Source organism: Nerophis lumbriciformis, linkage group LG35 (assembly GCF_033978685.3).
Source record: "Nerophis lumbriciformis linkage group LG35, RoL_Nlum_v2.1, whole genome shotgun sequence".
NCBI classification, from domain to species: Eukaryota; Metazoa; Chordata; class Actinopteri; order Syngnathiformes; family Syngnathidae; genus Nerophis; species Nerophis lumbriciformis.
The window spans coordinates 4797501-4814875 of NC_084582.2; the positions used below are offsets into that span (position 1 = coordinate 4797501).

At 42.3% G+C, this 17375-nt stretch overlaps 1 protein-coding gene across 3 annotated transcripts in view; it reads right to left on the bottom strand.

Annotated features, from left to right (window-relative positions):
- Positions 1–17375, bottom strand: part of nlgn3a (neuroligin 3a) — a 775439-nt gene that overhangs the window by 646050 nt on the left and 112014 nt on the right. For 2 of the 3 annotated variants that reach the window (XM_061927654.2, XM_061927653.2), the window contains exon 2: positions 13341–14036. In XM_061927654.2, the coding sequence (XP_061783638.1) occupies positions 13341–13836 (496 nt within the window). In that variant the 5' untranslated portion in view covers positions 13837–14036. Of the gene's footprint in view, positions 1–12446; positions 12507–13340; positions 14037–17375 lie in introns of all 3 variants that reach the window. The other variant, XM_061927652.2, reaches the window with a different exon arrangement.

A 17375-nucleotide genomic window follows, 5' to 3' on the forward strand; every position in this document is an offset into this window, starting at 1 on the left:
TGGACTTGGAGAAGGCATTCTACCGTGTCCCTCGGGAAGTCCTGTGGGGAGTGCTCAGAGAGTATGGGGTATCGGACTGTCTGATTTTGGTGGTCCGCTCCCTGTATGATCAGTGTCAGAGCTTGGTCCGCAATGCCGGTAGTAAGTCGGACACGTTTCCAGTGAGGGTTGGACTCCGCCAAGGCTGCCCTTTGTCGCCGATTCTGTTCATAACTTTTATGGACAGAATTTCTAGGCGCAGTCAAGGCGTTGAGGGGATCTGGTTTTGTGGCTGCAGGATTAGGTCTCTGCTTTTTGCAGATGATGTGGTCCTGATGGCTTCATCTGGCCAGGATCTTCAGCTCTCGCTGGATCGGTTCGCAGCCGAGTGTGAAGCGACTGGGATGAGAATCAGCACCTCCAAGTCCGAGTCCATGGTCCTCGCCCGGAAAAGGGTGGAATGCCATCTTCGGGTTGGGGAGGAGACCCTGCCCCAAGTGGAGGAGTTCAAGTACCTCGGAGTCTTGTTCACGAGTGAGGGAAGAGTGGATCGTGATATCGACAGGCGGATCGGTGCGGCGTCTTCAGTAATGCGGACGCTGTATCGATCCGTTGTGGTGAAGAAGGAGCTGAGCCGGAAGGCAAAGCTCTCAATTTACCGGTCGATCTACGTTCCCATCCTCACCTATGGTCATGAGCTTTGGGTTATGACCGAAAGGACAAGATCACGGGTACAAGCGGCCGGAATGAGTTTCCTCCGCCGGGTGGCGGGGCTCTCCCTTAGAGATAGGGTGAGAAGCTCTGTCATCCGGGGGGAGCTCAAAGTAAAGCCGCTGCTCCTCCACATCGAGAGGAGCCAGATGAGGTGGTTCGGGCATCTGGTTAGGATGCCACCCGATCGCCTCCCTCGGGAGGTGTTTAGGGCACGTCCGACCGTTAGGAGGCCACGGCGAAGACCCAGGACACGTTGGGAAGACTATGTCTCCCGGCTGGCCTGGGAACGCCTCGGGGTCCCACAGGAGGAGCTGGACAAAGTGTCTGGGGAGAGGGAAGTCTGGGCTTCCCTGCTTAGGCTGCTGCCCCCGCGACCCGACCTCGGATAAGCGGAAGAAGATGGATGGATGGATGGATGGATGGATGTCTGCATCGATTACAATGAAGTGGAATTTCCATAGTCAAATTAAACATTAATTGTTGACTTAGCCATAATGTATCAGCCTGAACAGAGATATGTGTAAAAAACGTCTAACAGACTTTAAAAACTGCAAACAAAAATAACTTTTTGAAAACATTTTTAATAGGGGTGTAGCGGTACGTGTATTTGTATTGAACCGTTTCGGTACGGGGGGTTCGGTTCGGAGGTGTACCGAACGAGTTTCCACACGAACATATTAAGCTAAGCTAAAGTCTTAACAAGCTGCTCCGCTTCCTTCTGCCTGTCTCTGTCAGTACACAGCACCCAGCATTGTTCCACCCACACAACCATCTGATTGGTTACATACAGAGCAGTAACAGCCAATCAGCAGTGTGTATTCAGAGCACATGTAGTCAGTGCTTAGCGTTAAGCAGGTAATCATCAGGCAGCGTACTCTCCCCAAATTATAATAAACACCTCCTAATCAACTACTAGTAACATGACTATGAGCCCGTTGACCTTCTAGAAATATAAACTGCAGCTCAGCTCGCTCGCAGTCCTGGCTTGAGGTGAAGACTAATTCGCTTTTAGCGTAACGCTAGCTCATTTTGCGGTGTGTGTGTGTGTGTTATGGACAGCAAAGCCATGTCTGTCTGTTACATTATCACCAGACCTATGTAAGCGTCAATATATACCTTGATGTTGCAGAAAAAAGACCATATATTGTTTTAACCGATTTCCGAACTCTAAATGGGTGAATTTTGGCGAATTAAACGCCGTTCTATTATTCGCTCTCGGAGCGATGACGTCACGTTAAGCAATCCGCCATTTTCTCAAACACAGAGTCAAATCAGCTCTGTTATTTTCCGTTTTTTCGACTGTTTTCCGTACCTTGGAGACATCATGCCTCGTCGGTGTGTTGTCGGAGGGTGTAACAACACGAACAGGGACGGATTCAAGTTGCACCAGTGGCCCAAAGATGCGAAAGTGGCAAGAAATTGGACGTTTGTTCCGCACACTTTACCGACGAAAGCTATGCTACGACAGAGAAGGCAAGAATGTGTGGATATCCTGCGACACTCAAAGCAGATGCATTTCCAACGATAAAGTCAAAGAAATCTGCGAGCGGATGAGGGTATGTCTACAGAATATATTAATTGATGAAAACTGGGCTGTCTGCACTCTCAAAGTGCATGTTGTCGCCAAATGTATTTCATATGCTGTAAACCTAGTTCATAGTTGTTAGTTTCCTTTAATGCCAAACAAACACATACCAATCGTTTGTTAGAAGGCGATCGCCGAATTCGTCCTCGCTTTCTCCCGTGTCGCTGGCTGTCGTGTCGTTTTCGTCGGTTTCGCATGCATACGGTTCAAACCGATATGGCTCAATAGCTTCAGTTTCTTCTTCAATTTTGTTTTCGCTACCTGCCTCCACACTACAACCATCCGTTTCAATACATGCGTAATCTGTTGAATCGCTTAAGCCGCTGAAATACGAGTCTGAATCCGAGCTAATGTCGCTACAGCTTGCTGTTCTTTCCGCCATGTTTGTTTGTATCGGCATCACTATGTGACGTCACAGGAAAATGGACGGGTGTATATAACGATGTTTAAAATCAGGCACTTTGAAGCTTTTTTTTAGGGATATTGCGTGATGGGTAAAATTTTGAAAAAAACTTCGAAAAATAAAATAAGCCAATGGGAACTGATTTTTAATGGTTTTAACCCTTCTGAAATTGTGATAATGTTCCCCTTTAAGCCTACATGAACTCTATGGTGTTCAGGGATGAATAGTCGCTCCTATTGCTATTGTACTATTTTTTTTCAGCTATAGTTACATTAATCATTAGTAATGCAGCAGCCTAGTTTTGAATGGCAGGGTCCCTGCTATCACATGTTGATAAAAATATAACATTTACATAATAAAAATCAACTACAGGCTTCCCAAATGCTGTAATAAATTAAGCATGATCAGTTGACTTGAAACTGTTTAATGTTGCACTTTTTATATGTAGAAGAAAAGTTGTGTCTTTTTATTTAATCTGAGCAACAATTTGAGGCAGTTTAATGTGGATTAACGTGGGCAGAATTATTATAGTGTTCCCAATGTTAAAAGGATAAAGATTTTGTAAACAAATAACCAAAAAATTTATATTTTGTTGTTTTCTTACTGTACCGAAAATTAACCGAACTGTGACCTATAAATCGAGGTACGTACCGAATCAAAATTTGTGTGTACCGTTACACCCCTAATTTTTACCCAAATTTAATTATTCTACTCTTATTCTTGTTATTATCGGCATTATGATCCACCTCGAACAACAATGCTTAGAGTAGGGCTTCAACAATTAATCCAATAAATTGATTAAATTCATTGAAAGCTTAAATTTATATTATGTTATTATTAATTCTTTAATAAGTGGAAGTAATAAAAATGTATAAAATTTGGACTCCATCGAGTACCCGGAACTTTAAATACACAAGACATAGTTTCCGCACAGCCTTTGCAATTGAGCGCATATGAGAGGAATGGTGCGTGGTGGCGAAAAGCTGAGAGTTTGTTTTATTATTATTTTTTAGCAAATTATTTTTATGAATGGACACATGTTAAAAGTGTAATTTCAATATTGATCATGTGCATTTATCAGAAAACAAAAAAACAAAAATGAAGTTTATGGCAAGCAGGAAAATCGTTATTTCAACTGTTTTCCCTGAAATAGGCATTTAAGCTATAAAGTGTGTTTTATCCAATTTCTCGATGCATCGAACATACTAATCAATAGGTTATTAGAATACTAAAATAATCAATAGCTGTAGCCTTACATGACAGCACATTAAGTTAAAGTTGAAAAATAAAAAATGTCAGTGCCTCACCAGGTAGGAACCTCACCACACGTCACTAAATTACTTTAAAAAATAGATGTCTTAGTTACTTGTTACTTTTCGAAAAAGTAATGTAATTACTAATACAATTATTCTTCAATAGATGTAATTAATTACTAAGGAAAGTAATTAACACATTACTTTTCTTTTACTTTCATATAGCTAGTGCAGGGGTCGGCAACCCGCGGCTCTAGAGCCGCATGCGGCTCTTTAGCGCCGCCCTAGTGGCTCTCTGGAGCTTTTTCAGAAATGTATGAAAAATGGAGAAAGATGAGGGGAAAACAATCTATTTTTCGTTTTAATATGGTTTCTGTAGGAGGACAAACATGACACAAACCTTCCTAATTGTTATAAAGCACACTGTTTGTATTAAACATGCTTCACTGATTCGAGTATTTGGCGAGCGCCGTTTTGTCCTACTAATTTTGGCGGTCCTTGAACTCACCGTAGTTTGTTTTACTACTTACGTATAAAATACTACACGGTCTAGCTCCAGCCTATCTTACCGATTGTATTGTACCATATGTCCCGGCAAGAAATCTGCGTTCAAAGAACTCCGGCTTATTAGTGATTCCCAGAGCCCAAAAAAAGTCTGCGGGCTGTAGAGCGTTTTCTATTGGGGCTCCAGCACTATGGAATGCCCTCCCGGTAACAGTTAGAGATGCTACCTCAGTAGAAACATTTAAGTCCCATCTCAAAACTCATTTGTATACTCTAGCCTTTGAATAGCCCCCCTTTTTTAGACCAGTTGATCTGCCGTTTCTTTTCTTTTCTCCTCTGCTCCCCCCTATCCCTTGTGGAGGGGAAGACACACAGATCCGGTGGCCATGGATGGGGTGCTGGCTGTCCGGGGTCGGGACCCGGGGTGGACCGCTCGCCTGTATATCGGTTGGGAACATCTCTGCGCTGCTGACCCGTCTCCGCTCGGGATGGTTTCCTGCTGACCCCACTGTGGACTGGACTCTTACTGTTATGCTGGATCCACTATGGACTGGACTCTCACAATATTATGTTAGACCCACTCGACATCCATTGCATTCGGTCTCCCTAGAGGGGGGGGTTACCCACATATGCGGTCCTCTCCAAGGTTTCTCATAGTCATTCACATCGACGTCCCACTGGGGTGAGTTTTTCCTTGCCCTTATGTGGGCTATACCGAGGATGTCGTTGTGGCTTGTGCAGCCCTTTGAGACACTTGTGATTTAGGGCTATATAAATAAACATTGATTGATTGATTGATTGATGTATAACTTTCTAGGACGTCTTTTATGCCACTTCTTTTTCTGTCTCATTCTGTCCACTAAACTTTTAAGGTTGTGCATGAAAGGTGAGTTTTGTTGATGTTATTGACTTGTGTGGAGTGCTAATCAGACATATTTGGTCACTGCATGACTGCAAGCTAATCGATGCTAACATGCTATTTAGGCTAGCTACATGTACATGTTGCATCATAATGCCTAATTTGTAGCTATATTTGAGGTCATTTAGTTTCCTTAATTCAATTTATATCTCATGACACACTATCTGTATGTAATATGGCTTTTAATTTTTTGCGGCTCCAGACAGATTTTTTTTTGTATTTTTGGTCCAATATGGCTCTTTCAACATTTTGGGTTGCCGACCCCTGAGCTAGTGTATGCAGTTGAGGGATGTTTCATGAGAGAAGAGTGTGTGAGTGTGTGCCTTTAAAAGGCTTTGCCTGTTGCCAAGTAAAGCGTGACATCGAAAGGGGCGCTCACATTGGCCAGAGCGACCGCTAGCTCAGCCTTGGTAGTCTGCCGACTGGAAGGAATGTTGACTGTAGCGCCAGTGGGTTGTTTTCACTGAGAGTTAAAGCGTTTGAACAAGTGCCAATGGCCGTGTCTCTCCTTGTCCACAAACGGGGCACTGTAGGAATATTATTAGGGATGTCTGATAATGGCTTTTTGCCGATATCCGATATTGTCCAACTCTTTAATTACCGATACCGATATCAACCGATATATACAGTCGTGGAATTAACACATTATTATGCCTAATTTGGACAACCAGGTATGGTGAAAATAAGGTACTTTAAAAAAAAAAGTATAAAATAAAATAAGATAAATAAATTAAAAACATTTTCTTGAATAAAAAAGAAAGTAAAACAATATAAAAACAGTTGCATAGAAACTAGTAATTAATGAAAATGAGTAAAATTAACTGTTAAAGGTTAGTACTATTATGTGTGCTTACGGACTGTATCCCTCGCAGACTGTATTGATATATATTGATATATAATGTAGGAACCAGAATATTAATAACAGAAAGAAACAACCCTTTTGTGTGAATGAGTGTGAATGGGGGAGGGAGGTTTTCTGGGTTGGTGCACTAATTGTAAGTGTATCTTGTATTTGTTATGTTGATTTAATAAAAAATAAAAAATAAAAACAAAAAAAAACGATACCAATAATAAAAAAAACAATACCGATCATTTCCGATATTACATTCTAACGCATTTATCGGCCGATAATATCGGCCTGACATCTCTAATTATTATTGTTCGTGATTGCCTCTTTATTGTGCATGTGTGTGTGTTGTGTATGCAGTGGCTGCCGCTTGCACTGGCAAAGAGTGTCAAGACTTGGTCCGGGGTGTGTGCTTTTCCAGGACGCAACGGAAAGTTGGCACGGGCGAGACGGGAATTAAGGTACATGATTTATTTATTAACTATAAATACAAAAAAAAGGATCAAACAAAAGGCGCGCACAGTGGCGGAGAATAAACTATGAACAATTAAACAAAACTTGCAAACTATGGCTTGAATAAAGAAAACTTACTTGGCATGGACAAAAAAGGAGCAGCGTGAACATTGACATGAAAAAATGGACAGAGCATAAATGTGGTGTGAGGTCGTCAGGACGAACAACAGAAAATGAATGAACTTAAATACTATGGACATGATTAGTGAAAGCAGGTGCGTGACTCAAAACGTGAAACAGGTGCGTGACGTGACAGGTGAAAACTAATGGTTGCTATGGTGACAAACAAGAGTGCACAATGAGTCCAAACGTGGAACAGGTGAAACTAATGGGGTAATCATGGAAACAAGACAAGGGAGTGAAAAGACAGAAACTAAAGAGTCCTATAACTAAACAAAAACATGACTTTACACAAAACATGATTACACAGACATGACAAAGAGTGAACTTGTTGGGATTCTAAAGTGTGCCACGTTACATCAAACGTATCGAAAATGCTCTTGTAAAGTACAAAAAAGTAATTAATTAGATTACTCGCTAGTAGAAAAATTAGCAATGTTGTGTTTTTCTGAAAAATGCTGTTTAGGGCATATTGTTTCTTAAAATGTAAGAATTAAAAGAACAGTTTCCTACTCAATGCTCTTGAGAACAATCCTCTCAAAGAGTAGTAGTTTACACAGGCTGAGTTTGAAATGCAATTAGGTGTCTTGTTGGCCCACTGAGTGTAATTAGGTTGAGTCAAAGTGTACCATTAAAATAGTACCAGTAGAGTGGAAAAACAAGTTGACTTTAGATCAGTGGTTTTTAACCTTGTTGGAGTTACCGAACCCCACCAGTTTCATATGCGCATTCACCGAACCCTTCTTTAGTGAAAAATAATATTGTTGTTTTTTTTCAAATTCAAGACAAAGTTATATGTTTTTGGTAACACTTTAGTATGGGGAACATATTCTAAGTAACAACGACTTAATTTAGAGTTTTTTGGACACTAGGGGAACATATTCTAAGTAACAAAGACTTAATTTAGAGTTATTTGGTTAGGGTTAGAGGGTTAGGGTTATAATAAGGCCAGGCCAAATAAGGCATTAATAAGTTCTTAATGATGATTAGTTAAGAGCCAATATGTTACTAATTTGCATGTTAATAAGCAACTAATTAATGGTGAATATGTTCCCCATACTAAAGTGTTACCATGTTTTTTTTACTGGTGCACAAAATGAACCGTGCATGAACATCACCTTGTTCAAAGAACAAAACCAACACAGTGCATAAACTCACAACAAATTACACACTTGCAAATCAGTCTGACTTCTGCTGTTGCCGTATCCGTAATACGCCGATAGGGAGAAGTTTTTATTTACACGATCAGTCGGGTGTGTCTTGACCTCCGCCGAACCCCCTAGGGTTCGATCGAACCCAGGTTAAGAACCACTGATTTAGATGCTTATTTGTGTTTCATTGTAACTATATCCTATTGTATTTACAATATGCAAAGTATGTGAAAATACTGTCTAAAGCGTCACAAAATGCCACATAATAAGTCAGCCATTTAGAATATTCTGCTCCGAACACCTTCGGTAATTTCCATAGATTCTATATCACCGTAGCAACGCTTCTGCACTCTGACCCTATTCTCAGATTAGTCATGCTGGAAGTACGCAAAAATTAGACAGAGATGTGCTATTTATCATTCATTATCCTTATGTAAGACAAGAACATATGCTTGGCTTTTTTATGCATTCAAAATCGCAAATAAATAGCTAACAATTGAGTCAATAGATCGAGGGTCCTCAGTAGCGCTCATTATACTCACTCTAAAAACATCCAGAAACCGCCAACAATACTCCATTTACATGTCCTGACCTGAAAATTAACCAAATATGAGTGATAGTTAGGGATGATGTTTGATAAGAAATTATCGAGTTCAAGCCCATTATCGAATCCTCTTATCGAACCGATTCCTTATCGATTATCTTATCGAATCCAGATAGGTTGTTGTATATGGAAAAGAAACACAATATTTGGTTTAACAAAAGCTGACTTTTATTTTATAAGAAAAAATATATAAATAAATAAATAAATATTGACTGTTACCCCCCTAAAAAAATAAAATAAATAAATATTGACTGTTGTTGCCCAAAGTATATTAAGTGGGATTTTATAGAAAAACAAATATATACAGTAACACAAAAACAACCTGTCTCAGTGATCACTATAGGTGTATAAATAATAATACAGTGTTAAATAAAATCAGTCCCTTGGGCCCAAAACTAAAAATAATACAGCTCTCCAAAAAGTGCACTTCTGCTGCTATTGGAACATACTAACTACACACACAGGCAGAGAGCTAACAAACAATCCAAGACATCTAATAAAGTTGCAAAGCAGATGAATCCATTTAGTCTCTTCATTGTTGTTGATCTTGCTTTGTCTTTTCCTATCTTTATTTTGGTCTTGCAGTGGACTATTTTTTATTTTTTTTTACTGAAATACACACAATGACAAATGTATAAGCTATGTGATTCAATTAACATACTGAAATGTAATACACAATATGTAAATATTAGCTTCACACAAACATACAGTACTATCATCAAACACATACTTCTGAGTGTTGAAACTATTTCGATGGTGGAAATACACGACTGGCAGCCATTTTAAGTCCTCAAAACATCCATTGAAACAGTGCACAAATATCGTTTTTCAATAAACATCTTAGTATCAAATGTAACCACTTCCCACCTTAATATTGAGTTACATAAACAAGTTAAACAGTTTACTTACAGACTTATCTTTTCCGAGGCTTGTAAGAGCTAACACAACTTGTCTACTTCTCAATTGTCTCATGAACTGAACTGACGTCGCCAACCCGGAAGTGCCCAAACTATTGACGCGTAGTATTTTCATATCGCCACGAGGTGTCGGTAAGATTCTACAATCAAATGGGCATAACATTGCCGTGCCACGGGGCATTTCCTGTGGGAAGGGATTTGTTCCCAGGGATTCGAATAAAGAACCAACTCTTTTTCTTTACTATAGTGGCCTCGATAACGGGAACCGGTTCTCAGAAAGGGATTTGAGTCCATGGAATCGGTTCTTTTCTTATCGAACAACCGGGAGAACCGGTTTCGAACATCATCCCTAGTGATAGTTATCATAAGCATCAACGCAGACGGACTATTTTAGCAGCGCATTGATATCAATGAGCTAATGCCAGCAAACGCTGCTTTTGTTGACACGCTAGACGCCGGCGACTGCTTCTGCTTTATCTCAAACTTTGTAAAAGTAAATTCTAGATTAAAATTCATGCATCCCTCACCTGGTAGTAGACAAATGTGGCCACGGACGGACTGACTGACTGGTCGACTTTCACGTCCCATGGTGGCGAAAAAGACAAAAGGACCTTGCTGCAGAATCTTCATCTCAACGGGATTATGTGAGCGTCCCGTCAGTCGGCATTCCAGCAAGAGTGGAAATATTACAATAACTGTTGGTTTTATTATGGTTTAATATGTTTAGTTTGTATGTTTGGCACCGAGCAATGCTGCGGATGTTAGTGTCCCAATAAAGCTGTATCTGGGTCCCAATAAAGCTGTATCTGGGTAACAGTCGGCTTCTAAAATGTATCGCTCATCCTCTTTGTGTTCAGGCTCGGAAATGTAAGGTCTTTGATCATAATTTTCCGTTGTTGGCTCTCACAAAGTCTGCTTGATTAGCATTGTTGTTGATGGGGAAGGGATCTTTGGTTGCTCCTGGCTTCATCATGATCTCCCAAAATGGCTCGGGAATCTCCGTGAGATTAATACCATTTTAATCGTATCTATTAATTTGCAAACATTGGAAGACTTTTGGTGTCATAAATCCGCTTCAATATAGAGGCAACTTGTTCGTCCACTTTACTGGTACTTTAACAGGTCCAGATTTAATGACCTATGTTTACACAACCACACTCTTGCTTATGATTTTAGTGAATATATCATACTTGCCAACCTTGAGACCACCGATTTCGGGAGGTGGGGGGAGGGGTTGGGGTGGGCGTGGTCGGGGTGGGACGGGGGCGTGGTTGGGGCGTGGCTAAAAGAGGAGGAGTATATTTACAGCTAGAATTCACTGAACGTCAAGTATTTCTTATATATATATATATATATATAAGAAATACTTGACGTTCAGTGAATTCTAGCTATATATATATATATATATATCCATCCATCCATCCATCTTCTTCCGCTTATCCGAGGTCGGGTCGCGGGGGCAGCAGCCTAAGCAGGGAAGCCCAGACTTCCCTCTCCCCAGCCACTTCGTCCAGCTCCTCCCGGGGGATCCCGAGGCGTTCCCAGGCCAGCCGGGAGACATAGTCTTCCCAACATGTCCTGGGTCTTCCTCGTGGCCTCCTACCGGTCGGACATGCCCTAAACACCTCCTTAGGGAGGCGCTCGGGTGGCATCCTGACCAGATGCCCGAACCACCTCATCTGGCTCCTCTCGATGTGGAGGAGCAGCGGCTTTACTTTGAGCTCCCCCCGGATGACAGAGCTTCTCACCCTATCTCTAAGGGAGAGCCCCGCCACCCGGCGGAGGAAACTCATTTTGGCCGCTTGTACCCGTGATCTTGTCCTTTCGGTCATAACCCAAAGCTCATGACCATAGGTGAGGATGGGAACGTAGATCGACCGGTAAATTGAGAGCTTTGCCTTCCGGCTCAGCTCCTTCTTCACCACAACGGATCGATATATATATATATATATATATATATATATATATATATAAATATATATATATATATATATTTTTTTTTTTTTTAATTATATATATATAATTTTTTTTTAACTATATATATATATATATATATATATAAATACTTGAATTTCAGTGTTCATTTATTTACACATATACACACACATAACACTCATATACTCATTGTTGAGTTGAGGGTTGAATTGTCCATCCTTGTTCTATTCTCTGTCACTATTTTTCGAACCATGCTGAACACCCTCTCTGATGATGCATTGATGTGTGGCACGCACAAAAGTGCTTTCATCAAATGCACTAGATGGCAGTATTGTCCTGTTTAAGAGTGTCACAACATTGCTGTTTACGGCAGACGAACTACTTTACGGTATACAAAAAAGTGACTGCTGTTGTTGTGTGTTGTTGCCACGCTGGGAGGACGTTAATGAAACTGCCTAACAATAAACCCACATAAGAAACCAAGAACTCGCCCTCCATCATTCTACAGTTATAACATGATTGGGCAGGTACGCTTTTTTATATTGTGGAGGACCTGAGTCCGCCTGAATTTCGGGAGATTTTCGAGAGAAAATTTGTCCCGGGAGGTTTTCGGGAGAGGCGCTGAATTTCGGGAGTCTCCCGGAAAATCCGGGAGGGTTGGCAAGTATGGAATATATCAATATTAAAATGAATAAATAAATAAACATAGAGAGTATCAAATGTACTGAAACTTGACAAGCTCCATTATTTAGTCAGGGATTTGTTTTTCCCCCCCCCAATCCTTAACACACCCCCACACCATGCATGCACATCTTCCTCTTGCAAGGCAGCACAAGCACTCGCTCATCTCTCACACTCATGTCAAGGATGATCCGGGTTCCATTAACACTTTGACTTGGGACTTGATTGGCGCTGGTATTGGCGGCATTGGTAGGATGTACCGCCCTCCTTCTCTTCCATGTCATTCCATGGGCTTCTTTTTTTTTTGTTTGGTTTACATACCTCCTTTTCTACACATTTTCTTGTTGGGTTTCCTGGCACATTCCTTGGATATTCTTTTGACTGTAAAATGAATGGGGAAAAAACAAACTCCAAAATAACAGAGAGCTCTGGAAAAGATCGCAAGTGACATGCAACAACTCAGACTGTGTCAGACTTCCCATTGTCACCCTGGCTTCCCTCCCTCCCAAGTCATCAACAAGAACAACAGAGGACCTGTTGAGAAAGGAACTGGGGTGTTTTTTGCAGAAATATTCCAAAATGGTGGAATGAATTTGCTGCATCCTGGGACACAGGAAGCCCATATTCACATGCACTTCTATTTAAGACCCATTACGCATAAACATCATGCTTTAATGAATGGAAGTCATTGGGAAATGTCAATCATTTCCCAGTAAGATTGTGCCAAAATAGTGGCTTTATAATAAAATCTTAATCTTGCAGTTTTTTTTGCACAAAATCTCCATTTGAAGAGGAGAGTAAAGGGTCTTACATAGGTCAGGCTGATGCCACAGGCCTCTCATGTACCAGACAGAACATTTCACCAACCCTAAAAATAAGATCATTCACTCACGAGGCAAGCTACAGATCACTAATCTCTAATATCCCGGAGACAGTCAAGACAGTGAGGCTAGGAAAGTGCACAACCAAATTTCCCCCTTCTTTCATTTTTGTCACTGCAAAACGTCATTTTTTGTCATCAAAAGAGGAACCTTTACCAGTGGCATGGAAGGGGAGAGTTGATGGAAAGACTAAACATGGCAGGTTGAGATGATTGACAGGGACTCAGCATGCGCCAGACAACAGGTCATGCTTCGCGCAAAAGACAAAAGAAGTAAAGTAAGAAGAGACAGAGAAAGGGAGAAGTGTCTTGGTCCTGTCGTTCGACACACTCACCATCCTCTGTTGGAACGTAGACGTTTAGGTAAAGACAATCCTCGTGTTGATCCTGTATGTAGGTGGTAACTATATCCAGGTTGTAGGTGAACCATATTGGCATCATGATCTCTGGCACGGCGTTGTGTATATTTTGGGGGCACACTGGAGCAAAGTGGGTGGCGTTCTTGATCCCTGACCAGGACGACGGAGGCTCGGGAGGCATGAAGCGTTTTTCCCCCACCGGGGAAGCGGCGTACGGGACCCCCAAATACTGGTCCACCGGTCCCAGGATCTCACTGGGCAGGGGCACCCGCACCCCTCGGAGTTTGCCATACTGCGTGTTCACAGTGGGGTGGTAGCTCTGGCCTCTCACCACCGCAAGGCACCAGCAAAAAGTCAATACCCACAAGGACGCGATAAAATCGGGGCAACTCTGGGCTCCGTGCCAGTTCTGCAAGGGGGTACCGCTTCTCCTCGGCAAACACCACATGGTCCTTGCGAGCGAGTGCAACATGCGAGCCAGAGCACCCGCTCAGCAAATAGACTTTCCTGCGCCTCCGCTTATAGGTCACGTCCAACCACGGGTAGCTCGATCATCAGCTGGTATACTGGACCCTAATGGCTTGGAGATGATGAGAAACAGTTCTGCAGCTCCTCCACAGAGAGGTCCTTATTGGCTGCTCTCTCCTCGCTTGTCAGATCTTCTATCCGGTGCTACAAAAGAAGAAGACAGGAGAATTAATGACAGCTCCCTGACAGCCCACCAGTGTGCGTCCTTCTGCTTTAAGTCAGTCATATTTATTGACTGCTGCAGTCCCTTTGTGTCCTGACTTAAAAGAGCCCACATAGCAATAGTTCTTCCAAACAATCAAGTCCCTTAGATGTTGCAATTAACTTCTGTCGGATTTCTGTTCAATAACCCTGCTATCATCAATAGGTATGTCCCCTCCACTCCCAACAACAAACTTTACTTAGAAGGAAAAATTGCATCCACGAGAACATAGTCGAGTGATGAAGAATTCATGCTCTGTTACATGCAATGCAGCAATTTCTACGTCTCCCTTTGGTGTAGGTATGAACAATTATGATTTGGTCTCGGAGAACAGGGGACAGAGGACGATGTACAGTAGCTAGGCCAGTGGTCGGCAACCTTTACCACTCAAAGAGCCATTTTGACCATTTTCACAAATTAAAGAAAACACTGCATACAAAGTTTTTTTTTTGCTTTGTGCTATGTATAAACCAGGGGTCTCAGACACGCGGCCCGCACCTTAATATAAAAATGTAATGTTAGTGCGGCCCGCGAGTTTTATAGGAATGGCGCTTGACAGCATCATACTTGCCAACCCTCCAGAATTTTCCGGGAGACTCCCGAATTTCAGGGCAACTATTCTCTTGAACGTCTGCTGATTTTCACCCAAACAGCAATAATAAGGGCGTGCCGTGATGGCACTGCCTTTAACGCCCTCTACTACCTGTACAATCAGCTTGCCGGCCAAGCCACACATTGTATGAGGCTTCTGCTTGCACACGTAAGTGACAGCAAGCATACTTGGTCAACAGCAACTGACGGTGGCCGTATAAAACAACATTAACACTCTTACTAATATGCGCCACACTGAACCAAAACCAAACAAGAATGACAAACACATTTCGGGAAAACACCCGCACCGTAAAAAAACATAAACACAACAGAACAAATACCCAGAATCCCATGCAGCCCTAACTCTTTCGGGCTACATTATACACCCCCGCTACCTTCAAACCGCGCCCACCTCAACCGACACACCGAGGGGGGGTTGATGTGTGGGGGAGCAGGGTTGAGGGGGGCAGGGTTTGGTGGTAGCGGGGGGGTATAATGTAGCCTGGAAGAGTTAATGTTAGAATACTTATGTATATATTATCACACTAACTTTAGTATGCTTAAAGTCCGTTGCTTTAGTTATTTAGCTATTGTGCTCAAGTTGGACTTTTTCTAATGTGAGCAAGGGCAAATACTTCTTGTCTGAGGGGTGGCCTCAGCTGTAGATGTTATCTTTGTTTGAGCCCGCCAACAGCCAAGGACTTCAACCGACTTCAGCGAAGATGGGATGACGGCACACGGACGAGGCAGAGACTTCAAGGACCTCAACAAGATAAGATTCCAATACGCAGAAGAAGCGGTGACGGGGCGAAAGCACAAGGCCCCCAGAACATTCCGTCACATATCGCGCGTCCTGGACCTGCTTTGCATAAAATATGTGACCACTCCTTTTAGAGGCAACCTTAGTATTGCTGACTGTGGAACTCCTGAATAAAAAGAGGGATGCAAGAGCTGGACCTTAGAGCGTAGGGCGAGACTGTGACTAAGGGTCCGGCTCCATGCGTTCTCCTCATGAGCTAGATTGAACTCTGTCTCTGATTGATTCCCTGCTTCTTGTCTGATTAATAGATGTCATCAGTGTTTGAACCTGACAGTTAGGGCTGCATGGGATTCTGGGTATTTGTTATGTTCTGTTTATGTTGTGTTACGGTGCGGATGTTCTCCCGAAATGTGTTTGTCATTCTTGTGTGGTTTTGGTTCACAGTGTGGCGCATATTAGTAAGAGTGTTACAGTTGTTTTATACGGCCACCGTCAGTGTAACCTGAGTGGCTGTTGACCAAGTATGCCTTGCTGTCACTCATGGGTACAAGCAGAAGCTGCTTACAACATGTAGCTGAGCTGGCAAGCTGTTTGTACAGGTTGTAGAGTGCGTTAAATGCTGTGCCATCACGGCATGCCCTTAATATTGTTGTTAGGGTGAAAGTCGGAGAATATTAGCCCCGGGAGATTTCTGGGAAAGGCACTGAAATCTGGACCGGAAGTCTCCCGGGAAAGTCGGGAGGGTCGGCAAGTATGCGGCCGAGCCGCATCAGAGTGGTCAAAGAGCCGCATGCGGCTCCGGAGCCGGGGGTTGCAGACACCTGAGCTAGGCAGTGAGGCTTCTTCCTGTGACAGTCCTGTAAATCACTGTTTTTCAACCTTTTTTGAGCATAGGCACATTTTTTGCGTTGAAAAAAATCCAGAGGCACACCACCAGCAGAAATCATTAAAAAGCAAAACTCAGTTGACAGTAAAAAGTGTTTTAGTTCTTGTCTTGCGCTCCTATTTTGGTGGCTTTTTCTCTTGTTTTGGCATTTTCCTGTAGCAGTTTCATGTCTTCCTTTGAGCGATATTTCCCGCATCTACTTTGTTTTAGCAATCAATAATATTTTAGTTGTTTTTATCCTTCTTTGTGGGGACATTGTTGATTGTCATGTCATGTTCGGATGTACATTGTGGACGCCGTCTTTGCTCCACAGTAAGTCTTTGCTGTCGTCCAGCATTCTGTTTCTGTTTACTTTGTAGCCAGTTCAGTTTTAATTTCATTTTCCATAGCCATCCCTAAGCTTCAATGCCTTTTTAGGGGCACTTGCCTTTTGTTTATTTTTGGTTTAAGCCTCTAGACAGCACCGACACTCAACAACGGCACTTTATTTATAGATTATAATTACTGGTTTGCAAAAAATATTTTTAACCCAAATAGGTGAAATTACATAATATTCCACGGCACACCAGACTGCATCTCACGGCACAGTGGTTGAAAAACACTGCTGTAAACAATCAAATTCCCAGGGTGAAGTAGTGGTGCCCGAGATAACGCCTACCTGCACACCGCCTGATCAATTTTCAATTTCTGCAGCTTAAAGCCACCCCCGTCATCCCGCAACATTTGCTCTAAAAAGAAAAGCCAACATTTAAGAGAGGATATCGCTTTCCAAAGATGGTTTAAATGATTTAGAATGCTTCGGCAGTCTTTGGGGCTAGATTGGCCAGCTGCAGGGCGTGTGGCTGGAGCGTGGATCCATATATATTATGGATGCTCCAGATGAGCCTATCTACATAAAGGACATGCACATGACGAACTATTACGCTTAAAAAAAGCTCCTAACACAGAGCACCTGCTAACTAAAAATACATAAAAGCAGCCCCCACCCCCCTCGTATCCAATCTGTGGATTAAGAGGCAAGCACAGCTAGGGGCCAAGTGTTGA